Here is a 21,784-nt window from a genome sequence, read left to right on the forward strand (position 1 = left end):
GTCATTCTGTTTCATTTTCTCCCTTGTGACTGAGGCAGGTCGTGTGCCAGTTTGATTAGATGCTAGCACGAAGCTGTAAATTGAGTTTCAAAAAATTAAGGGCACGGAATTCAGCAGGTGAAGAAGCGCTTGTGTGTGACTTTAACCCATGCCCCCCCTCGTTGCAGGTGCCCTAGACTGGAAGGGGCATGCACACACCGCCCCTGCCAACACGGCGGCACGTGCACGGACCACTGGTCTTGGCAGCAGTGTGACTGCGCCGAAGGACTGACGGGCAAATACTGTGAGAAATGTACGCAAGCGTCTCTCCTGCCACACAGAGTTACCGTACCTATGCCGAGCGTAAATATGTGCACCTAAACATGTCATTAGATTACATCTTCGCTCATTGGAAATGCTAAATTGGCAGTAATTGGTGAAATATAGTGATATTTTAAAATTTACATTTTTAACTTGAGGAAGAGTGACATCCCTTTAGAATTATTTACTAAATGCCTCATTGGTTTCCAGTTTATAAATATATTATTTACTTATTGTTTACCCGTACGACTGCTAGGCAGTTTACAAGGCCAGAGGATATATTTAGACTTAGGCTGCATATTATCTGCCTTCAGGTAATACTTCTCTGGTGAATATTTTAGATTTGGTAGGAAAGTGTAAATAATAAACCAGTGAATTCTCAGCTCAAAATATCATACAATGCATTATAATCTATTACAATTAAAAATGATACTCTTATTTTAACTTTGTTATTAGAATTGGTTTTGAATAATACTTTTTAAATCCTTTTATTAGTTATTTGTTTCTAAACGCCAGTGTTCCTGGTAATAAGACAGTGTGATGTCCCAGCCATCAGTAGACGGTGCCATTCTCTAATTCCAAGCTGTCCATTTCACTGACTAACGAACCCTGCTGGGCTTTCTGTTATAAAAAATTGCTGCGTTTTCAAATAAGTGCTTACTACTTAAATCACTGCATTTAACTGACTACTTTTTAAAAGAGCCATTTGGTTCTATTATAATATGAGACTGAATAGAAATTCGTGATTAAATCAAGGATACTATAATCAATAAGGTGTTAGTAGCAGAGGTAAAATTATGTTTATTTAGGATAAAATTAAACCATAGAAAAAAAACAGAGAACAGGAAGCAATTCCCACCGGCCCTTCTGGGCACCTAGGAGTCTCCACCCTTGCCCCATCCCCCTTCTTCTCTCCCCTTCCCTCCCCCTGTCTCCTTTCCCCCTTCCCTTGCTCCTCTGGGCCCCTCAAGGTGGACCAGGAGCGTCCCTCTTATCTCTGACGCCTTCCCCTTCCCTCCCTCAATTAAAAAAGAAAAGAAAAGAAAAAAACACTTCAACACATAATATTTTTTAAAGTATTTAATAAGTAGGAACCTGATTATATCTGGAATATAAAATGAGTCATTGGCTTTAGAAATGTCTTGTTTCTTAAAAAACAGATATAATTTACATACTATAAAATTTACCTTTTTAAAATATACCATTTAACGTGGAAACCCTTTTTGTACTCATTTTGCTTCTTTTCTTTAGTTACAGGGCCATACAAACTTCCATACTTCAGGATTGTGAACAGTTTATCAGATTGTCATAAGTTATAATTATATATCATAATTATACATGTTGATAAATTATATTCTACAAGAAAATTACTAATTGTAAAGTTACAAAAATAAATATTTGATGGTACACTTTTTTCTTTCAAATTTCTAATGTGCTAGAGACTTTAAAGACTGCAAATCATGTTAACTATGAAAACATATATTCACTTACGAATTTTACAAACACAGTGAACCCCTATCAACAAATAATGATTACTGGGATTTCCCCAAAATTTAACAGGTGGCTATCTCTTCAGATATTTATAATTTATACCAAGTATCAAATATTTAATGACTATTTCCCAAATGATTAATGCCTGTCGTAAAATGTGTTGCATTTCATGGTTCCGAAATGGATTTAAGCACTTAAAATCAACTCGTACAATAATTCACACGTGGAAATTTTTCTTTCAATAGGAGGAGTGGGGGACATTAATTCTAAACGTTAATATTTTCATGGTCCCCTTTTGTGATGTTCTGTCACTGACAGTCACTCTTTGAGAAACACCGGTCGCACTTATTTTCCCCTCTCTCGGTTGGCTTGCAGCGGTCACTCCCGACACCGCCCTGTCGTTGGGAGGCAGGGGGCGACTGGACTACCACATGAGCCAGAGCGAGAAGCGCGAGTATCTGTTAAGACAGAGCGTCCGAGGAGCCGCGCTGGAGCCTTTCGGTGTGAACAGCCTGGAAGTAAAGTTCAGGACGAGAAGCGAGAATGGCATTTTAATGCACATCCAAGAAAGCAGCAATTACACCACGGTGAAGGTAAAAGAAAAGCCCACGGTGCCGTCACTGGGTCCGACCGCCTGCTGCGTCAGGGTTTCAATCACTTCTCCCGCAGTCTCTGCCCTGGGCTTTCACAGCCCCTTGGAGTTCCGACTGATGCTGGGCACTAGTCCAATGTCATCTGTCTTAACTATTTCCCAGGCATCGGCCAGAGTAACAAAGATCTGAATGGTGTGATTTCTAAACACTTTTGTCTTGGGTTTAGAGCAGAGACCACTGCTAGGTAGGCCAGCATAGAAAGAATTTTTGTGATCTATTTTGTCTAATAACTTACATTGGTTTTTTTCCCTACCGTTAAACAAAGGAAAACAAAAAGAGAGTATATCTTTGAAATGGAAAAATACATTTCTCCAAGAATTATTTCAAATACCTGATGTGTACAGGGTGAGGCAGAAGTAGGTTTGCAGCTGTTCATGTGGAAAATAATGCAATAATTAATATGTAATAATACAAGAATAAATTGTTTTGTGTATGCACAACTGTAAACCTACTTTTGCCCACCCTGTATATTAAAGGGCAGGAATAGAATAAGGAAAAACATTTTGAAATTATCTGGCTTTACTCTAGAGCACATACGCAATTTACTATCTGGGTAAATCCTGTGAAATTAAGTATCTTTGGAACAATTTTTAGTAAAATTACAGTTAAATTCTCCAAATAATTTTTAAATAAATAAATTTTAAACATTATGTTTCATGAAAACAATGGATTGATTTATCATTAGGCTTTTACATAATTTGTTATTTTTTTCTCAGCTATAAGTAAGACACTACACTTACACTAGTGAATAATTTTATTAGATATGCATTTCCCATCAGCTCAGAAGTCTTAATTTCTAAAACTATTATTATGCTTTTATCCCACAGATAAGACATCTCTTAGATCATCTTTTTTTTTCAGTTAATTATATTAACTGCTTTCTACATTATTTTATAATTATAATTTTACTTGTAATTTTATATCAATTTTGGTAAATTCTTTTAAAAAATGATTTCATGGTTTTTTCACCTGTAAATCAATATTTTGAAAATTACTAAAAGCTTAGTTGATAAAAAAATCAAAATGCATAGAAACTGCTGGGCTTAATTCACATATAATACTAAAAATAAAAACAGATGTTCACCTTTAATCTTCAAAATTCTCAAAATTTCTATCTAAGCCAACACTGGTTGTTATGTTCCATGTACATATCTTTAATAAGAAGTAAAAAAAATAATAATAATACCAATCTTTTAAAAATTCTCATAATCCCTTAGGCTAGTCATTCCCGACTGGGGGGTTGGGGGGGGGGGCAGGGACTTTCCCCTGCCAGGACATTTGGCAATGTCTGCAGACACTTGTCACTGTCATGGACCGGGGGGGTGGGGGAGGGTGGTGGTATATCTCGAAATATCCTACAGTGCAGTACCCAGCACCCCGCAACAGAGGAGTCCCTCAGGCCCGAATTCACAAAGCAAAGCAAAGCAAAGCCCGCCAGTCACCCAGTAAGGTGATTAATCAGTGTTTATCATTTTCATTGACAAGCGTATTAGAAGCCAAGAAAGTAAAGAAGTAAACAGAGACATAGACCTTCACAGTCTACAAGAAACATCTTTTCTGTGCGCTGAGAGGCTCTGACGTGGAGTTCTGGGCCTTATCGGCCGAGCTGCTGCCAAGTCCTCGTGCCATTTACATGACATATGAAACATCTCTGTACAGTGTCTCTTTAAGCCAAGGCATACAAAATACACTGTGGCTGGAGAAACCAGTGACCGAGTGTTTTTCTTCCTTGAGGAGGAGGCTGAATGTCAGGGTCCGTTTTGTCACCGTGGAGCCCTGCATGGGCAGCGGCGCTGGGAGCAAGCCCCCTGAAGCGCACGGGGCAGGAAATGCTGACGAGGAAGAATGATGACTAATGGGACCAAAATGCGCTTTGCTTTGCTATGAAATTTTGAAAAGCAACTTTTCAGAAATTAGGGGGCTTGACAGGTGAACTCAGTACATTAAAAAATAAATAAAAAGGAAAAAATACAGCCCAAAGCAGTGACTAAGGAGAACTAAATAAATGGAAGAGTGGCCGTTGTTAGCAGGCAAGTTACACGGATGACAGGAACATATCTGCTTCTGCAGCCCAGGAAGCCCGTTCAAGTGGGCCGTCCCTTATCAGTTAGCTTATCAGGGACCTCGGCCCCTGGTTTTCTTCCTCCTCTTGTTTGGCTCACTGTCTGACAGTTCCTTCCTTTCTTTTCTTTCTTTCCTTCCTTTCCATACTCTGAATCAGTCAACATCTTTGTCACATACACAATCGCATGAAAATGAAAAAATAAAAAGAATGAACAGGATTCTATACGTTTGGCAGAGAGAGGGTCAGCGGTGGGTAGCAATAGCCCTTCGAGAACAGATGAGAATATATAAAGAGATAGGGTCGGCTCAGATACGAAAGAAGTGAAGGAGGGGATTCCTCAGGGAGCAAAGCAGAGGGAAAGGACACTCGTGGGTCACTGCTTGATGCTGCCGTAGAGATTCCACCAACCCCCTCCCTTCCATGGCGTGCCTTGTAGCCCCATGTTTGGAGTTCTGTAAGAACAGACGTGGACAGTCTACTCCCAGTCAGGTCTTCTGCTTGGGTGCATAGCTTGTTGGTTGGTTTCTGTTTTTCAGTGAGGCTAGGCATGTCGTACAGACTTGGGATGAGGGATCACTAGTCGCTGTTTCTCTCCCGCTCTTCCTCCGTCCCCTCTCTCTAAAAAAATAAAAAAATAAAAAAGCATCAATTAATCAACAAATAAACCAATGACTAAATAAAGCAAAACATTAGCCTGATGATTTGAAAGTTAACAAGAACCCAGGGGTTGGGTAGAGTGTTACCAGGGAAAAGGGAACCGTTACGAACGGCACGCTCTTCTCCTGGAGTCCGCTCTGTGCTGTGTCCGGAAGCCTCCCTCGCCAGACACAGGGACGAACGCCTTGTGACCTGTCAGGTGGGAGAGGCAGTCCGGAGAAGGCTCTTCCCGAGACTCGTTTCCAAAGGGAACTCTGGCTGTAACCAGAGAGGAGTTGCTGTTTTTACCATATGTCATGAGACGTTGCCCGTTTGATGAGATGTTATTGTCATTTAACCACAGCTCTCTTTTTTTCTATCTGAGTTTGGTACTGAAATATACTATTAGCTAGAGACGCTGCTTTAATAAAATATTACAATATGAATAACATATGTAAGTGCATTAGGCATATTTTCCACGGTACAAATGAACTGATTTTTAGTTCTACCAGATGTGTGTATTGCGTGGAGAAATGGCATTGGATCTGAGTGACAAAATAAACTGATCCATCCTTTCATGCCTGTCATTTGAGACTCGGTGTCCCTTCATCCCTTTGCCAACACACCAGCTTTGCCTGGCAGTTTGGTGGGATGATGCTCTCTGAACCGAATGTTCATCTGACTCATAAATTATTTTATTTTCCAAAGTGTCCACTCAGAGTGCTGGAGGCTTGGTAGTTGGAAACAGGGGCAGGAGCATCCTGTGTCCCCACGTTCTTTGTGGGCAAGGTGATAGACACCAAATATCCCTTAGATAAGTTGGAAGAGAGAGCCAGAGTGAAGACTTCCCCAGACGCTTCATTATCAAGAATTCACCCTTGAGTCATCATAGTATTTTTTAATCTCAATAACTGATGTAAATAACAGACATAATTTATGCTGTCTTTATTTTTTCCAAATGTGCTTCATTATTATCTAAGCATTGATTTTTTTTTGCAACTAGTTTTACCTTTTTAGATCATTATAGCCATTTACTAAACTGACCAATTTTTTTTTACCTTCACCATTGCCATTAAATTATAACAAATCACAAAAACGTTTTAATGTACTTATCTTAAAATGGGTATTCACCTCGTTATCTCAGTTGCATTCTAGAATATAATTCTACACATCTCGGATAATTAGGTACAAGTATAACGACACCTTGAAAATGACTGAGACTATTAAACGTGAAGGCATATATTACCTAAACTCATAGAGGTTGATGGGTAAATATGTTACAGAAACAGGGGAGTCCAAAAATCCCCGGAGTTTGCGGCTGGGGGATGGGGAGAAGGAAGCAGCTTTCAGAATGCCTCCACACGCCTGAGGCTGGTGGCTGGTGTCTTTCATTATGCAAAATTGCTTGGATGCTTCCAAGGCCTCAGGTGGATGGGAGGCGTCTTGAACCAGGGGACGGTATGGAAAGCACTCAGGGCCTATGTGGGGTTCTGTGAATGGTCAGAACTGTTGGCAACACCCACTGCGTCAGAGGACGCAGTCAGGGATATATAGGCAGCTGCGGACACTTTATGGGGGCGCGCTCTGGGGCGGTCTCCCTCGCTGGCGGGTGTTTGCAGGGGTGCTCTGGAGAAGGAGAGGAGGTCCACGCGGTTTACAGAAAGAAGACAGTTTGCAAGGAGGCTGAGAATCCCAGCGGTTTTGTATTGAGAGCTGAAGACACCACATCACAGAAAGGACCTCCCCAATCAGATTGAATGATTGGCAGCCGCTGGCAAAGCTGAACTGTGTTTGGGAAGTGGGGAAACAGTGTTTCTGACCTCCCTAAAACTGGCTAGGTTTGGTAGGGGGGAGGCAAGGATATGTGTAACTGTTAAATAAACAATTTTCTTTTCACTCAACTGAAGTATTAAGAGTTGTAATTCCGGCGGCGGGCAATCGGACCCCTAGCTAAAGAGCCCGTGGGTTTGTTTTCAATTGGAGCAGCCAGGGATTCTGTAACAAATACACTCCAGTACAGCCAGTCTCGTCACCTCTTCTGTCTGCTTTTAATTGATCAATATTTTAAGGTTTTATTTCGCTTTTATTTTATTTTTATTCAAGCATATTGTAGTTAATTGTACAATATTTTAATATGTTTATAGATTAAGAATGGCAAAGTACATTTCACGTCAGATGCAGGAATTGCGGGGAAGGTGGAGAGAAATATCCCGGAGGTGTATGTCGCTGACGGCCACTGGCATACTTTTCTAATTGGAAAAAATGGAACAGCCACAGTTTTGTCTGTCGACAGGATATACAACAAAGATATTGTCCACCCTACTCAGGATTTTGGTGGCCTCGACGTTCTCACGATATCCCTTGGAGGAATTCCACCCAATCAAGCTCATCGAGACACTCAGACAGGTAAATGCTTGTGTTGAGTGCATTCACAAAGGAAAGGTAAAGTTCATTCTTTAAAAGTTGTTGGATTTCTGAAATATTATGAATAGTCTAAGACTGTCATAATAACTGTCTTTAGAAAGTGCATGATGGGTTATCAGCTGTCACTTACTTTGGACACGTGCATTTGGTCTACCAAGTGGTAATTCAGCCCGTGGGGCTTTGATGGTTCTCTTGTCCACCACGCATTTATTTATACACTTATTCACGTATTCATACATTTGCTCATTCACACGACAGAGGTCACTGAGCCCTGTCCTGGCCCCTGGGAGTGCAAGGGTGGACTGAATAAACAGCTACCTTCCTCATAGAACAGGAGGCCAGTAAGGGAGACACACTGTACTCAAATCATTATACAAGTTAATGTGTTATTTTAAGCTTTAACAAATGATGTGAAGGAAGAATATACAATCCTAAGAGATTGGCCAGAAAGGAGAAAAAAAAACTTTCCTGGAAAATTGACATCTTTACTTAAATCCAGACTATGAAGATGAGAATGGGAGAATATGAAAGATTAAATCATATTAATAAGAACTAAAAACAAAATAAAAAGTAGAGTAAGTCCAGGATCATAGAACCCAGCACGTTGGGGGCTGACCTCATGGGTAAAAGATGAAGTTGGGGAATGAAGTGGGGTCTTCTAGACCATGATGTAGTTTTGGTCTTATTCTTAGGGCACTGGGAACTTACTGAAAAATTGTCTTAGGAGCGTCCAGTGATGTTAAAGATCTTCCAGACCCCACCATGGAGAGTGCGCTGGCGGGCACTGGAGGACTTACGTCCCTTAGTTGGGAGGACACTGCAGCGACGTAGACATGGGATTGTGTGAGCTTGAACTAGTGTAGTGGCAGAAGAGTTGTAGAGAAGTGGATAGGGAAGAAGTATTTTAAAAATTTAAATCAACCAGACTGTTGTTGACTTGGGGGAAAGTCAGGGAGATTTCTGACTTTTCAGCTAGAGAAGGGCAGTGCCACAGAGAAAGGCAAGTACAGAACAGAACAAAAAGAAACGGGTCCTTGGGAAACATCAGGATTTTGGTTGGGGACATTTTGGGGCGTGGAGCACCTCTGGGAAAGACCTTTCCGTAGGTGGGCTGCAATCAGGAGAGGACTCCAGCTGGAAATATGTATGAGGAGTTATCAGCGCCAAGGAAGTGATTGAAGGACTGGGCATGGGTGTGATGGGATGGGAAGGAAAGGAGCCCCCAGCATGGGAGTCAGGGGAGAACACCAGGAGAGCAGGGACAGATGCAGGTGTCACGGCTCGTGGAAAACAGCGGATCAGGGGTGGAAAGGTCACTGGGGTAGAATGACGCATCGGGAGAGAGAATACTTGAAAACTGCATGGGAGAGTAATGGAGTCCGGGCATCAAAGTCCAAGTCCAGGTGATAAGCTGTTTCTATTTAGCTTATTTGAGCACATGAATGTTAATTTGTTGGGACGTTTTAGGAAAACAAGTCATGTAAAGCATGTATTTTGTTAGCAACAAAATAGAGTCTTGGGCTCTGGGATGAGAGCATTAGCAATATCAGCACAAACCTTAGTCTAACAAATGTTATTCTACCAAATATTTAGCACAAATATTAGTCTATCAAAGTGTCTCTCAACGTCTTAAAAAAATTATCATTACCCTCTAAGGAACCATTTTAGATATATTTTTTTCTAACCTCCACTGGCCCCACCTCATGAAATATAGAGCTATACTATATCTGCCCTTTCAAGACACGCAAACTACTGTAGTAGCTAAGATTTTTCTTTTGCTGCCCAAGAACCTATACTTAACCCCTTGGGAGCAACATCACCTCGGTGATCTAAAGATTGAAGCTATTGGCCTATTTTTTGTTCTTTATAAGTATTTGTTAAGATAAATTTTATTTCTGGGTATGAAGTTCTTGGTATAGACTATAAAAGTAAAACAAACAGATAATTAAATAAATATGAAGAGGGAGAAGAAGCAAACCCAGCCTGTCTGAGTCGTTCGTAAATCTTCAGAAAGGGAAGGGTTGGAGCCTGCCCCCCCCCCGCCCCCCTATAGTTGGGTCCTGATCATCTGCCCCACCTTGCTAAGAAGGTAGGCGGTCAGATGCAGAGATCACTGCCGTTGGCCTCCGGTTTTCTCTAAGCCGCCCTCCTCCTCCTCCTTCCCGCAGGGTTTGACGGCTGCATCGCGTCCGTGCTCTACGGCAGGGAAAGCCTGCCCTTCAGCGGGAAGCACAGCCTGGCCTCCATCTCCAGGACGGACCCGTCCGTGAAGGTCGGCTGTCGGGGGCCGAACATCTGCGCCAGCAACCCCTGCTGGGGCGACTTGCTGTGCATCAACCAGTGGCACGCCTACAAGTGCGTGCCCCCCGGGGACTGCGCCTCGCACCCGTGCCAGAACGCCGGCAGCTGCGAGCCCGGCCTGCACGCCGGCTTCACCTGCAGCTGCCCCGAGTCGCACACCGGCAGGACCTGCGAGACGGTGGTGGCCTGCCTCGGCGTCGTCTGTCCTCAGGGGCGGCTGTGCAAGGCGGGGAGCCCCGGAGGGCACGTCTGTGTGCTGAGTCCCGGCCCCGAAGAGCTGTCGCTGCCGCTGTGGGCCGTGCCCGCCATCGTGGGCAGCTGCGCCACGGTGCTGGCCCTCCTGGTCCTCAGCCTCATTCTCTGCAACCAGTGCCGGGGCAGGAGGGCCAGCGGCCCCAAGGAGGAGAAGAAGCCCAAGGAGAAGAAGAAGAAGGGCAGCGAGAACGTCGCGTTCGACGACCCCGACAACATCCCGCCCTACGGGGACGACATGCCCGTGCGGAAGCAGCCGGAGGGGAACCCCAAGCCCGACATCATTGAGAGGGAGAACCCCTACCTCATCTACGACGAGACCGACACCCCGCACAGCGCCGAGACCATCCCCAGCGCCCCGCTGGCCTCCCCGGAGCAGGAGATCGAGCACTACGACATCGACAACGCCAGCAGCATCGCCCCGTCGGACGCCGACATCATCCAGCACTACAAGCAGTTCCGCAGCCACACCCCGAAGTTCTCCATCCAGAGGCACAGCCCGCTGGGCTTCGCGCGGCAGTCGCCCATGCCCCTCGGGGCCGGCGGCCTGGCCTACCAGCCCTCCTACGGCCCGGCGCTGCGGCCCGGCTCCCTGAGCCACTCCGCGTGCCCCACGCCGAACGCGCTGCCGCGGCACAGCCCCGCGCCCTTCTCCAAGGCCTCCACCTTCTACAGGCACAGCCCGGCCCGGGAGCTGCACCTGCCCGCGCGGGACGGGGCCGCGGCCGAGGCGCACGGCGACCCCTGCCAGCCCGGCCTGTTCGGCTACGCCACGAGGCTGGGCCGGAGGAGCAAGAGCCCGCAGGCCCTGGCCGCGCACGGCTCCCGGCCCGGCAGCCGCCTGAAGCAGCCGATCGGGCAGCTCCCCCTGGAGGCTTCGCCCCCCGTGGGGCTGTCCATCGAGGAGGTGGAGAGGCTCAACACGCCGCGCCCGAGGAACCCGAGCATCTGCAGCGCGGACCACGGGCGCTCTTCCTCCGAGGACGACTGCCGGAGGCCCCTGTCGCGGACGAGGAACCCCGCGGACGGCATCCCCGCCCCCGAGTCCTCCTCGGACAGCGACTCGCACGAGTCGTTCACGTGCTCGGAGATGGAATACGACAGGGAGAAGCCCATGGTGTACTCGTCCCGGATGCCCAAGTTGTCGCAAGTCAATGAGTCCGATGCAGACGACGAGGACAACTACGGCGCCAGGCTGAAGCCCCGCCGGTACCACGGCCGCAGGGCCGAGGGCGCGCCCGGGGGCCCCCAGACCCCCGCGGTGGCCGACAACACGCTGCCACTCAAGCTTGGGCAGCAAGCGGGGAATTTCAACTGGGACAACCTTTTGAACTGGGGCCCTGGCTTTGGACATTACGTGGATGTTTTTAAAGATTTGGCATCTCTCCCCGAAAAAGCAGCAGCGAGCGACGACGGCAAGAGTGGGACGGGCCAGCCAGCCCCCAAGGACGGCGAGGCGGAGCAGTACGTGTGAGCCCCGGTGCGCGCGGGAGGGCCCGGGACAAACACAGAAGAACGCGGGCGCCGGGCAGGGCGGTCACCCCTGCGAGGCCGGCCAGGGAGGACGCGCGCTGGGGGGCAGCTTTCACGGATCGTCACCGCGGGGCTGCTGAACCCGACCCGAGGGACTTCCGTTTCATGCGCTCGGCCGACTCTGTTTCATTGCATGCATCGTGTTGTGTGACTAGTGACGTCTCCTGGGGCGTTCAGAAAAGTTTCTTCTCTCCTCTGTGGCTTTGTGATTTTAGGGAGTAATGCCGTTGCTGTTGCCGGAGTGAACTCGTCGCCCTCACACTGGGGCTGTGTTTTGTTGCGTTGTGTTCTCTTACTAGCTTTTGCATCGCCAGGTCCTGGAGGTTGAACCCGCCCCCCGAAAGCGTAGCAAAGACCCCTCCCATCCTCGAACGAAAGACTTAAGGACTAACACCTTCAGAATCGCAGATCCCGGACTCGGTGTTGCTCGGAGATGTCTGAAGATTGGCATACGTTTTACATGACCGTGGGTACTAAACTGAAGTCATTTTGTTCAGCACTTTAGGACTTTCTTATGAAATGGTGTTAAAACTTCTGAATTTTTTTTTGTGTGTAAACAATGATGGTCTTCTGACTTCCGTCAGGGCTTCCACGAGGAGCAAAGTGACTGCGTGTGGCGCCCAGAACACTGCCACCTTCTGCCGTGGAATAATGCCGTCGGCCACGCCTCTCAGAGACACTGTTGAAAGTTATTTATTGAAAAATGTTCTATGCTTTTAAAATTTTAAGAACCGACTTAAGCAAAGCCTATGATTGGACATACTTTTCAACCATTTAGCATTTACCCCAAGTACCCAGTTTTTATAATTTATATAAAGTCCAATTTCAACACTTCTTACTTTCTGTTATTTTGTAGATCATTTTTAATACTGTGTAAAAACTTTTTCTTTTTACACCTAAGCTGTGTTTTTGATACTGATATTTTCCTATGCTGAATAGTTTTCTTACTTTCCGGGAAGGTGAGAAAATACTTTTTTTACATTTGTTACTTATGTAACATTCATATTTTTCACATTTTGATATTTGTAACATACTGTATGCTTTCTACTTGTAAATGCCAACAATAGAATTAAAATATTTATTTAAAATATGTTGCATTCATAGTGTAATGTTAAATTTTCATCTCTATTTTATTTCCTCCCCTGACTGCAAATAGTCTCTCTTTGTCAGTAGGGCAGGGCCAGTTGAACTATAAGTGGGCAGCCTCATTTTCTTTTAAAAAACGTGAGTATGGATAATTGCCAGGACAGATATTTTAAGGTCGCTTTAATGCCTCTCTACCTGTCAGAGTTCTTGGACTTCCCTGGAGCATAATGAGTCTCCACTAGACAGGCCTTGTGGGACCACCATTGTTATGAACTCGGTGTAAGCATTCCGGCAATAAACGTTTGCAAGTTCCCAGGAGAGTACGTCCGCCGGAGGCCCGCTTTGCACCAGGCTTATAGTTACAGGAACAGCAGTGAATGGAAGGCAGTTACGGACAAATGCCTTGGTCTCACTTTCTTCCAAATTTCCTTGAAGGAATGACGGGGAACGTTCTGCTCTTATACCCAAGTCCGCGGTCGCTCTGCTGCATAAATTCTGAACACATTTTACATTATTTTCGCCAAGACAGATCCCTGCTTCCTGGTAGTCACCTCAGAGTGAAAGAGTTCAGGAGGAGAGTCTAGCCCGGAACAAGATCCGTTTGTGCATAAATCATGACATCTGAAATGACAGTACTTTTGCAGATAACCTCACAATCTCAGAAGTTTCTGTAATTAAATATCTGCCCCAGACCTAATATTGCTGAGACTATTAGGCTCTGACTGTACCACTGACAGTGCTATGTTCAGTTGGGATTTTAAACATATGTAAAAGTTTTTAGAAAATGAAATGCTTTTAAATTAATACCAACAAATTGGAATTCAGTCCAGAATTAGTCTGTCATTTAATCATGTTGGGACTGTTTTTTGTTTTAGAATAAGAAATCAAATGTACATTTAATTAAATTATAACATTCCTATAAAGTGCAATAGACTGAGTACAAGACACTTTTTTTTGTCACCTGTGATGAGCAAACATGTTTTAGTATTTCCCTCTGAATTTTAGTATTATGGATTTATGAGCCAAATATGGGAACATGTTTATTGCTTAGTATAACTCAAAACAGAATTCATTTTTTTTCTCTAGAAACTCTGAAGCATCCCAATGTCTTCAAGGATATAAACTCTATAATTGAGACCAGAGCAAATGTGAAATGATAAACATGATTATAGCTAAGGGTTAAGGGGAAAGAGCCTGGTGCCAAGATTCTGTGTTCTGATTCTCTAAGAATTCTTTGTGAGATAGAGAATTACGAGTTGCTTGATTAATCAATCCCAGTTTAGGGATAAGATAGAGTTTTTCTGGGACAATTTCTAGCCTTTGGTTCTTCTTGGGAATCCTTTTCACCGAAGCAAGAACACACTTAGAGCCAAACAAATGAGAAGCGTACGGAACGTCAAGGGGAGATGAGCAGCGTGCTCCCTGAGAACGGAGTGAGGCAGCCAGAGTGAGAGCTGCGGGAGATTCCAGGCAGATGGACGCGGTAGCAGGGCCCTCAAATGAATGGTTCATAGCGACCTGCGTGTTTGCACACAAATCCATGACCTCAGAGTTTTAATCTGGCCCCTGTAAGGGTTTATGGGGCTTCCTGGGCTACAGTCACTCTCTGCGCCTTCTCCTGCGTCTGGGTCGCAGAAACGCTGCTTTCTTTCAGGTGCGCACTGGAAACCCCTCAGTGGCCGCGTGGCCCGGAGAGACGGCGCGGACCTGCTGCGCCGCAGCCTGTGGGCTACCCTGGCGACCAGGCACGGGGCCCGGGCCGCCCGTTCCTTAAGGGGCACGTTGCTGCCGCTTTCAGGACTGTTCCTGGGATTTTCTACACCAGCTGACGGTATTGATTGCTTATTCGGATACATTAAAATTATTTTGGGAAATGGAGCCATCAGCAGGGCTTGGAGCACTTCCGCATGTGGCTCTGAAAATGTCTAGCGACACCATGGTTGGCGAAAAGTAGAACTGATGGACTAGTGAAAGTTATGTCCTTTATAAGTATTTTATTTCTAAGGGAAAATAAAATATATAATCATGTGATGTTATTACTTCCAGACACTCCATCTCAAAACAAATCACTATTTTCATGAAAATGCATTTTTACTTACTTGAATTAAGCATCATGGTAAATTAATCTACAAAAGGGGGAAATAATTTTTAAATTTTAAATCAATAATTTAGCTATGCACTTTAACTTTTCCCAGTTTATGTTAGAGATCTGATTGTAAGGGACTAACATTTCTAAATGACTAAATTTATATTCCCCCAGGAACAATAAGCCTAGATATATAATGTTATAGCATGCATTATTAGAGCTTTTAGTGTGAAATAAAATATTAAAATCTATGATTGGTATATATTTCTTAAAGATATTTTGAGTGAAATGCCACATGATTAATCATTGATATGGTTACCACTGCTAAGCCAGCAGGTAGCTTTTTTTTTTTTTTTTTTTTTTTTTTTTTAATTCTTACCCGAGGATATGTTTTTATTGATCTTAGAGCGAGATGAAGGGGGAGGGAGAAACACAGAGAAGAAGCATTGATTGGTTGCCTCCCGTATGGGCCCAGATCAGGGATCAAACCTGCAACCTATGCATGTGCCCTGACCAGGAATTGAACCCACAACCTCTCAGTGTATGGGATAATGCTCTAACCAACCGGACCACCAGGCCAAAGTGCCAGTTGGTAGTTTTAATGGTTTATTAGTCCAAAAGTTACAGGCTAGTGTTATAAAGGAACCCAATATTGCCATTTACTGTTATTAAAGGAAAAGACACACGGTCCTAATAAAGTAAATATCAATGAGTCAATGCTCACATAACCTATGCATCTATATTACTGCAAACAAATATGTTCTTGACTAAAGACTACGAAGAACAATATTGTTCAACAGAGAAATAAACAGATATAAAGAAGTTCAGGGTCCTGGGTAAATCCATTTCATCACAAACAATAATTACCACGTGTTACATGCCGAAACTCTTCTAGATCATGGGATAAAATAGTGAAGAAATCAAAGGACGTCCCTTGGTGAAACTTACATTCTAGCAGAGGAGACAGACAGACAGCCAATAAACACAGGGATAATTATGCACCAGAATGCCCAGTGGAGGCAAGCGCTAGCAAGCCAACTGGAGCAGGGGAGATGGTGATATGAGGGTGCATATGCTATTTAGATGATCAATCAAGAAAGACCTTTCTGGGGAGGTGACATCTGAGCTGATTGCTGAATGAGGCAGGACAGTGGGCCATGGGCACACACAGGTGACACTGGCAGGCAGAGGCAGTGGCATGAGAAGACGAGGAGTGGGAGGAACAGCAAGAGAGCCAATAAGCCAGATCATTGTCAACACATCAGCAAATACCGCACCACGAAGACCTTAGGGATGAATGAATGTGAAGATAAAGAGTACGAATGATAATTCAGAACAGACCCAGAAACAATTATTGTTCAAGCGAATCTGTGTGTGTGTGTAGTATTGTGCAAAACAAGAGCATTTCTAAATGCAAAGAAAATCCAAGAATGTAGCTATTCACTTACTCTGCTCTGAGGCCTAAGGTCCAGGAGACAGGAGGGGAGGCATACCATGGAGATGCACATCTGTGCTAACATTGATTGAGCCAGACTGTCCTCCGGGAGCACGCCAGACCTGGAGGTGTATTAACAGAAAGCATGTTAAGATAGATGGTCATCGGGCATTCTATGTCCTTATTACTGAGGCCTTTATGTATCCAAAGTATAAGATACCTACTGATTGAGAGGCTGCAGAAATTTTCATTTTAAAAGATGACTTACTAAAAATAAAATGAGTCATTGAAAAGGAAAACTTTTCAGGTGAAAGGAAATCAATCTAAACTGGTAGGAGGACGTGGTGGCACACGTGTGTCCGTAACACACAAGGGTAAATCTCCGCCTGAATGCCCGGCAACTAAGACCTGTCCAAATATATATTCATGAGTTTTTGTTGCTTTGTTTATAATGGGTGGAGTTAACCTTCATTGTTGCATCACGAATAAACCTTTGTCAAAGTATGTTAAATTTTAGTAAAGATCTGAGTCAAGTGTGATGAATTAAGGATTAAGCAGTAAAGACATACTTTTGGCATTTACCCGGAAAACGCTCAGAGGAAGTCTTTCATATACTGTACAATGTGTGTACGTCAGACTCAGAATTATGTTAGAATTCATGTAGGCAATTTGGACAAAAGTGTGATTGGCATCACACAGGTAAACTAAGGACTCTGACCGTATTAAAGGGGTATGCTGAATGAATGGCAGACTCATCAAATCTTTGCACAACCTGTGATATGTTCAAGGTAGATACACTGAAACCATTTGTGAGTGAGTCTCCGTATCTGAAGGTATATAATTAAAATGGAAATACAGAACATTTAAAACACATTGCATAAAGGCAGATAATTTCCAGGAGACCCATTTGGATAATTCCAATTTTATTAGCTTATGAATTTATTTGCCAAACTTCCAAATCAGGCTGCAAAGGACAAAGTGCAGTCCTCTTGGTTTTTCTGGCAGAACGTTGGGACCTTAATCTGGGTACCGTTCTGGCCCAAATAAAATAACCAGCAGTGTACAAAGTTCTTTGGCAATGTCACTGCGTTCCCCCTTTCAAATGAAAACCACATTGCCTGCGGTACAGATGCTGAGCAAAGTCAGATTCCATTTTGCCAGAGCAGTCTCCTCGCTCAAGCCGTCCTTCTCTGCCTTGGCGCAGTCTCAGGCCAGAAGGCTGCGGAAAACGGTTACTGATACTTGACTTTGAAGTCAACAAGTGAAACATTCTAGAATTGTAGAGAAATGTTCCTTTAGGAGAAGAGCCTGGTTAGGACCTCGGAGCACAGCAGGCCTACTCCTGCAGTGTGTGGATTCTTCCACAGCTCTGAGGCTGAGGGAGAAGGAAGCTACCCTGCGCTGAATCTGGGGCACTGGGGGGCAGAACGCCCCATGGGGACTCCCTGGGACACATAAATGTGGGACATGGATTCCGATAAACAGAAAATAAAGAGGACTGCCCTCTTCCACTTTGGCAGAACTGTCATCAAGGAGCTCGAGTTGGTAATCACCTCCTATTTCACAGGAAACCGCACATGTCTTGAAAATATTTCTTCTAGCCCACGCGTAAAGCGTCGGGTGGCACCTGCTGCGCACGCGCAGGCCCGGATCTGGGGGGGCACAGCAAAAGCAGCGTTTGTTTTTCTCTGTTCAGTGCATCTAGGATCGTGTTCCCTGAAGGAGGAGGCTTGGGCTGGGCTGTCAGCCTTCTGAGAGGAAAAGGATACATTTGCATTTGAAATGGTCTTCATTGACGCAGCTTCAAGTCAAAAGCAGAAGGAGTCCAAGAAGTGCTCAAGGACCTTTAAAGTGGCTAAAGCAATTATCTCTACTTTATAGACAGAGCGCTTTCTATCCAGATTAAAGCACCATTCCTGCCCACTCTGCGTTTCAAGGCCACTTTTAAACAGATGTTTGTGGGACATCCAGTTAAAAACGTAATGGTCTCTATACAGCAGCCCGGAGGCGGGGCTTGGTGATGACATCATTGACTTTTAGTTGCCCGCAGCGTGGGCCACGCCCTGGGCTAACCAGGCCCAGAAAGCTGACTCTTGCCTGCAAGGAGCTTGCCATTTTTGGCAACTAGACTCTTCCAAAATACTTCAAAATTGGCATAGCTCTGTTTTCAGAGAATCACTTCACTATTTCCAAAGAAAATTCTCTTTGTACGTGTGTGTGGCCAGTCTGCTGGACAATCATGCCATTCGTGACTTCCTCGGCTTTGGGAACTGACTGCATTGTTAAAATGCCAAAATCATAGGGTTAGTGAGTTTTAAAGGACGTTTGCGGCCACGAGCTAGCTGCGTCGTCTAGTTACGTAAGGCTTGGTGAAAATTCCTGGTCTCTGAAGTCTATGCCCTCAACTATTCTCAGCTAATCCTGTCGCAGCGCACACGGCTTGTCCTGTAGTATAATTTGGGTAAAATTACTGAATAATTACTTCTGGCAGGTTGTCCAGCCATCTCCAAGTTCCGATGGCATTCTAATTCCAATGCTTTTAGTTTTATAGTTTTCATTCTCTGGGCCCCATTCAAAATGTTATGAGATACATTCGTGGCTATATTCTGTGGGAAGAAGACCAGAACAGAGGAGAAAACAGTAACCAAATTATTCTTTTTTTCTTCCCCTTGACATTTTTCTTTTTCCAAAAAACAAAAACAAAAACCTGGAATTATCTTCTGGAGGGCGGGCTCCTTGTAGGGCAGGTGTCCCCCTCTAGGTGAGTGTCCTGGGAACCCATCTGTGTCAGCGGACCAGCTGGCATTGCTGTGAGAGGCTGCGTTTGGCTTCAGTCAATTTTTTTGAAGATTTCTTCAATGTGGTTGCCCACTTCCTGGTGAGTGATTTACATGCGCATCTGCTCACATCCTGCTGAGTGTTCAGCAGTTTTTGACCAAAAATGGCATGACCCCCGTGCCCACCCTCCCTATTCATCTGATCTCACCCCAACCGACTTTTTTCTCAGATGAAAAACGTCCTCAAAGGGAAACATTTTGCTGATGTGGAAGAGGTGGAACAAAAAATGGCAGAAGCACTAAAAGTCATCAAAATCGACAAGTTTAAAAACTGTTTTGAGAGTACTTTGAAGGGGTGACTAAAGTTTTAACTTGTAAGAATACACAATTCTTTATAAATAAAATTTGGGTTTTTTTGGGGGGGTCTCCCCTCATACAGATGGGGCAAAAGTAGGTTTATGGTTGTAAGTATGTGAAACAGTTTGTTCTTATATTATATTAGGAACAACTGTAAACCTACTTTTGCCATGTGTATATTTTTCTAATTGCTCTGTTGAAACTGAATAAAATACCTGTATGTGTCTTGTTTTATTTTATTTTTCCATAAATTTCTTCTGCAGTATTCAATATAATTTTATATTACATATTAACCCTCGTGTTGTATTTAAATAATCGCCTACCTCCTAGAAAGGTGCTGCAATAAATAAGTGGCAAAAATACTTTTTTTTAGCCTCAATAATCATCATGATTTAATTGAAAAAAAAAAAGAATCTAAGATCATCAGAGTGCATATGCTATTGTTATCATTAATATCACAAAAGAAATAAAATATATCTTTATATTTTGAATTCCACTATGAACGAATATTTTAGAATAACAAGTCATGGCTACATTTTTTCATAGTGTTAGAGAACTTGGTTTTATTTTATGGCTCTACCAGTCTTAGTTACGGTTTGTTTAAAAGTAGCCACGGCCAATAACGAAGTAAAATATTATCAGAGTTTGACTAATACCACTTGTAAAAAATAAAAATAAAAGCAGTGCACAGAATAATGAACGGGTGCCCTGGCGTCACCTGAAGTAAAAATAAAAATTTGCACATAATATCAAGCATTGAAAAGAGTTTTGAAGAACGTACAATACAGGCTCTCACAATGTGTCCTTGTAAAGTTTTTTTTTAACTTTTGAGATAATTGAGAATTTTGGAGCAATTTCAAAGACTAATGCAAAAATATTAATTTGGGGGTTTGTTAAGCTACGGTGACCTCTTTAATATTTCTAGCATAATTTTTAAATGTGATATGAAGACAAGGTTAATTAATACACAGTTTAGACATGCTATCCTGTGACCTAAACTCTGAGATGGACACATTCACGTCCGCCTTAAGAAAGGGAATTGTGACTTTTTAAAAAATCGAAGTATTCTTGAGTATTTTTGAAAACTGAGACTGGAGGAAATATTTTAACCTTCCCAACACAAGGATTTAAAGAGAGTGAATTTGCAGTTAGTATACTGAGTGTCCCCTTAGTTCTGAAAGGATGCTCTGTGACCGGGAAGTTGCTGAGCCCAGTGGGGCGGGGGGGGGTGGGGAGACCCCACTGCAGAGTCAGCAAGGAGGCTGAGACTCAGAAGCGGGGTCTGCGGGGGTGGGGTGGGAGCCGGGAAAGAGGCTCTCGCCCAGAGAGAGGAGAGTGAGCAGAGGCCCCCGCTGGGCGGAGTAGCTCTGTCCCAGGAGCCATTGGACTGGATGGGCGTCTGCCCCGTGGAGAGGGGACGTGAGCGTAGCCCCCAGTGAGGACCCGGGAGGAGCGCGTTCAATGTGGTCACGCATCTGGACCTGATTCTAAACTATCTCAAGCAGTCTAACCAAAACAGGCCACTTAGCCTCAACTACATCTTGAGTTGCTCAAGGTAACACTCTTTTTTAAATGTTAGGAGATACGTGAAAGTTATTGATGACAGTGACTTGGGGCACGAAGGTTGCGGAAGGGCGACAGGCAGGCGGGGCATGACTGGGAGCTCTCCCCGAGCGCCTTTCTGAAGCACAAGCCCCAGGGACCCCGCTGCAAGCATCTCCACACTCACTGACAGTCACTCGCCACATCACGTGTGCACACGACAGCACCCAAGACCACACAGTCTGAATAGGGACTCACCATTCAGGACTCACGGGACATTACAATGCCTATGAAGCTATATTCACTTCTGCAGCTGCTTTTGTAATGTAGTGTCTTCAGTAGTCAAACTAAATAGTCTCATTCATTGCAATAGATGTACTGAAGTGGCCGTTAAAAAAATAACTTCCTCACACAAGTTACCTTGTGATTCTTTGCTATGCCGTTATAAGCCATTATCTTCAAGCCTGCCATATCACTGTCACTATTGTCATTATCTGTGACCCTGCCTTCTGCACTGAGCATCCTTACTGATTCTTTGTCTCCAGCGACTGTGTCGGAATGCAGACTGGTTCTGTGACAGAACCCCTGGGCTGCTCCGGTTGAAACAGAACCCACGGGCTGTTCAGTTAGGGGCCCGATTGCCCGCCGCCAGAATTATAACTCTCAGTACCAGAGCTTAGTGAAAAAGAAAAGAATTGTTTATTTAATAGTTATATAGATTTAGATTATTTGCGGATTTCTGCCATTAAGTCTTATGTTCCTTAAAGCACCCCCACACACATATTTCTGCCTCCCCCTACCGAACCAGGCTAGTTTTAGAAAAGTTAGAGAAAATGTTTCCCTACT

General features: G+C 44.2%; 1 protein-coding gene across 1 annotated transcript in view; it reads left to right on the top strand.

Moving 5' to 3' along the window:
- LOC149999197 (protocadherin Fat 4) overlaps positions 1-12,711 on the top strand; it is a 76,356-nt gene extending 63,645 nt beyond the window's left edge. The window contains exons 14-17 of the mRNA XM_090289026.1: positions 168-292; positions 2,167-2,384; positions 7,290-7,551; positions 9,738-12,711. Coding sequence (XP_090145152.1) covers positions 168-292; positions 2,167-2,384; positions 7,290-7,551; positions 9,738-11,596 — 2,464 coding nt within the window. The 3' untranslated portion in view covers positions 11,597-12,711. The remainder of the gene's footprint in view (positions 1-167; positions 293-2,166; positions 2,385-7,289; positions 7,552-9,737) is intronic.
- The last annotated feature ends 9,073 nt before the right edge of the window (positions 12,712-21,784 follow it).

This window comes from Furipterus horrens, unplaced genomic scaffold (genome assembly GCF_987537825.1).
Source record: "Furipterus horrens unplaced genomic scaffold, mFurHor1.1.pri manual_scaffold_10, whole genome shotgun sequence".
Lineage (NCBI taxonomy): Eukaryota > Metazoa > Chordata > Mammalia > Chiroptera > Furipteridae > Furipterus > Furipterus horrens.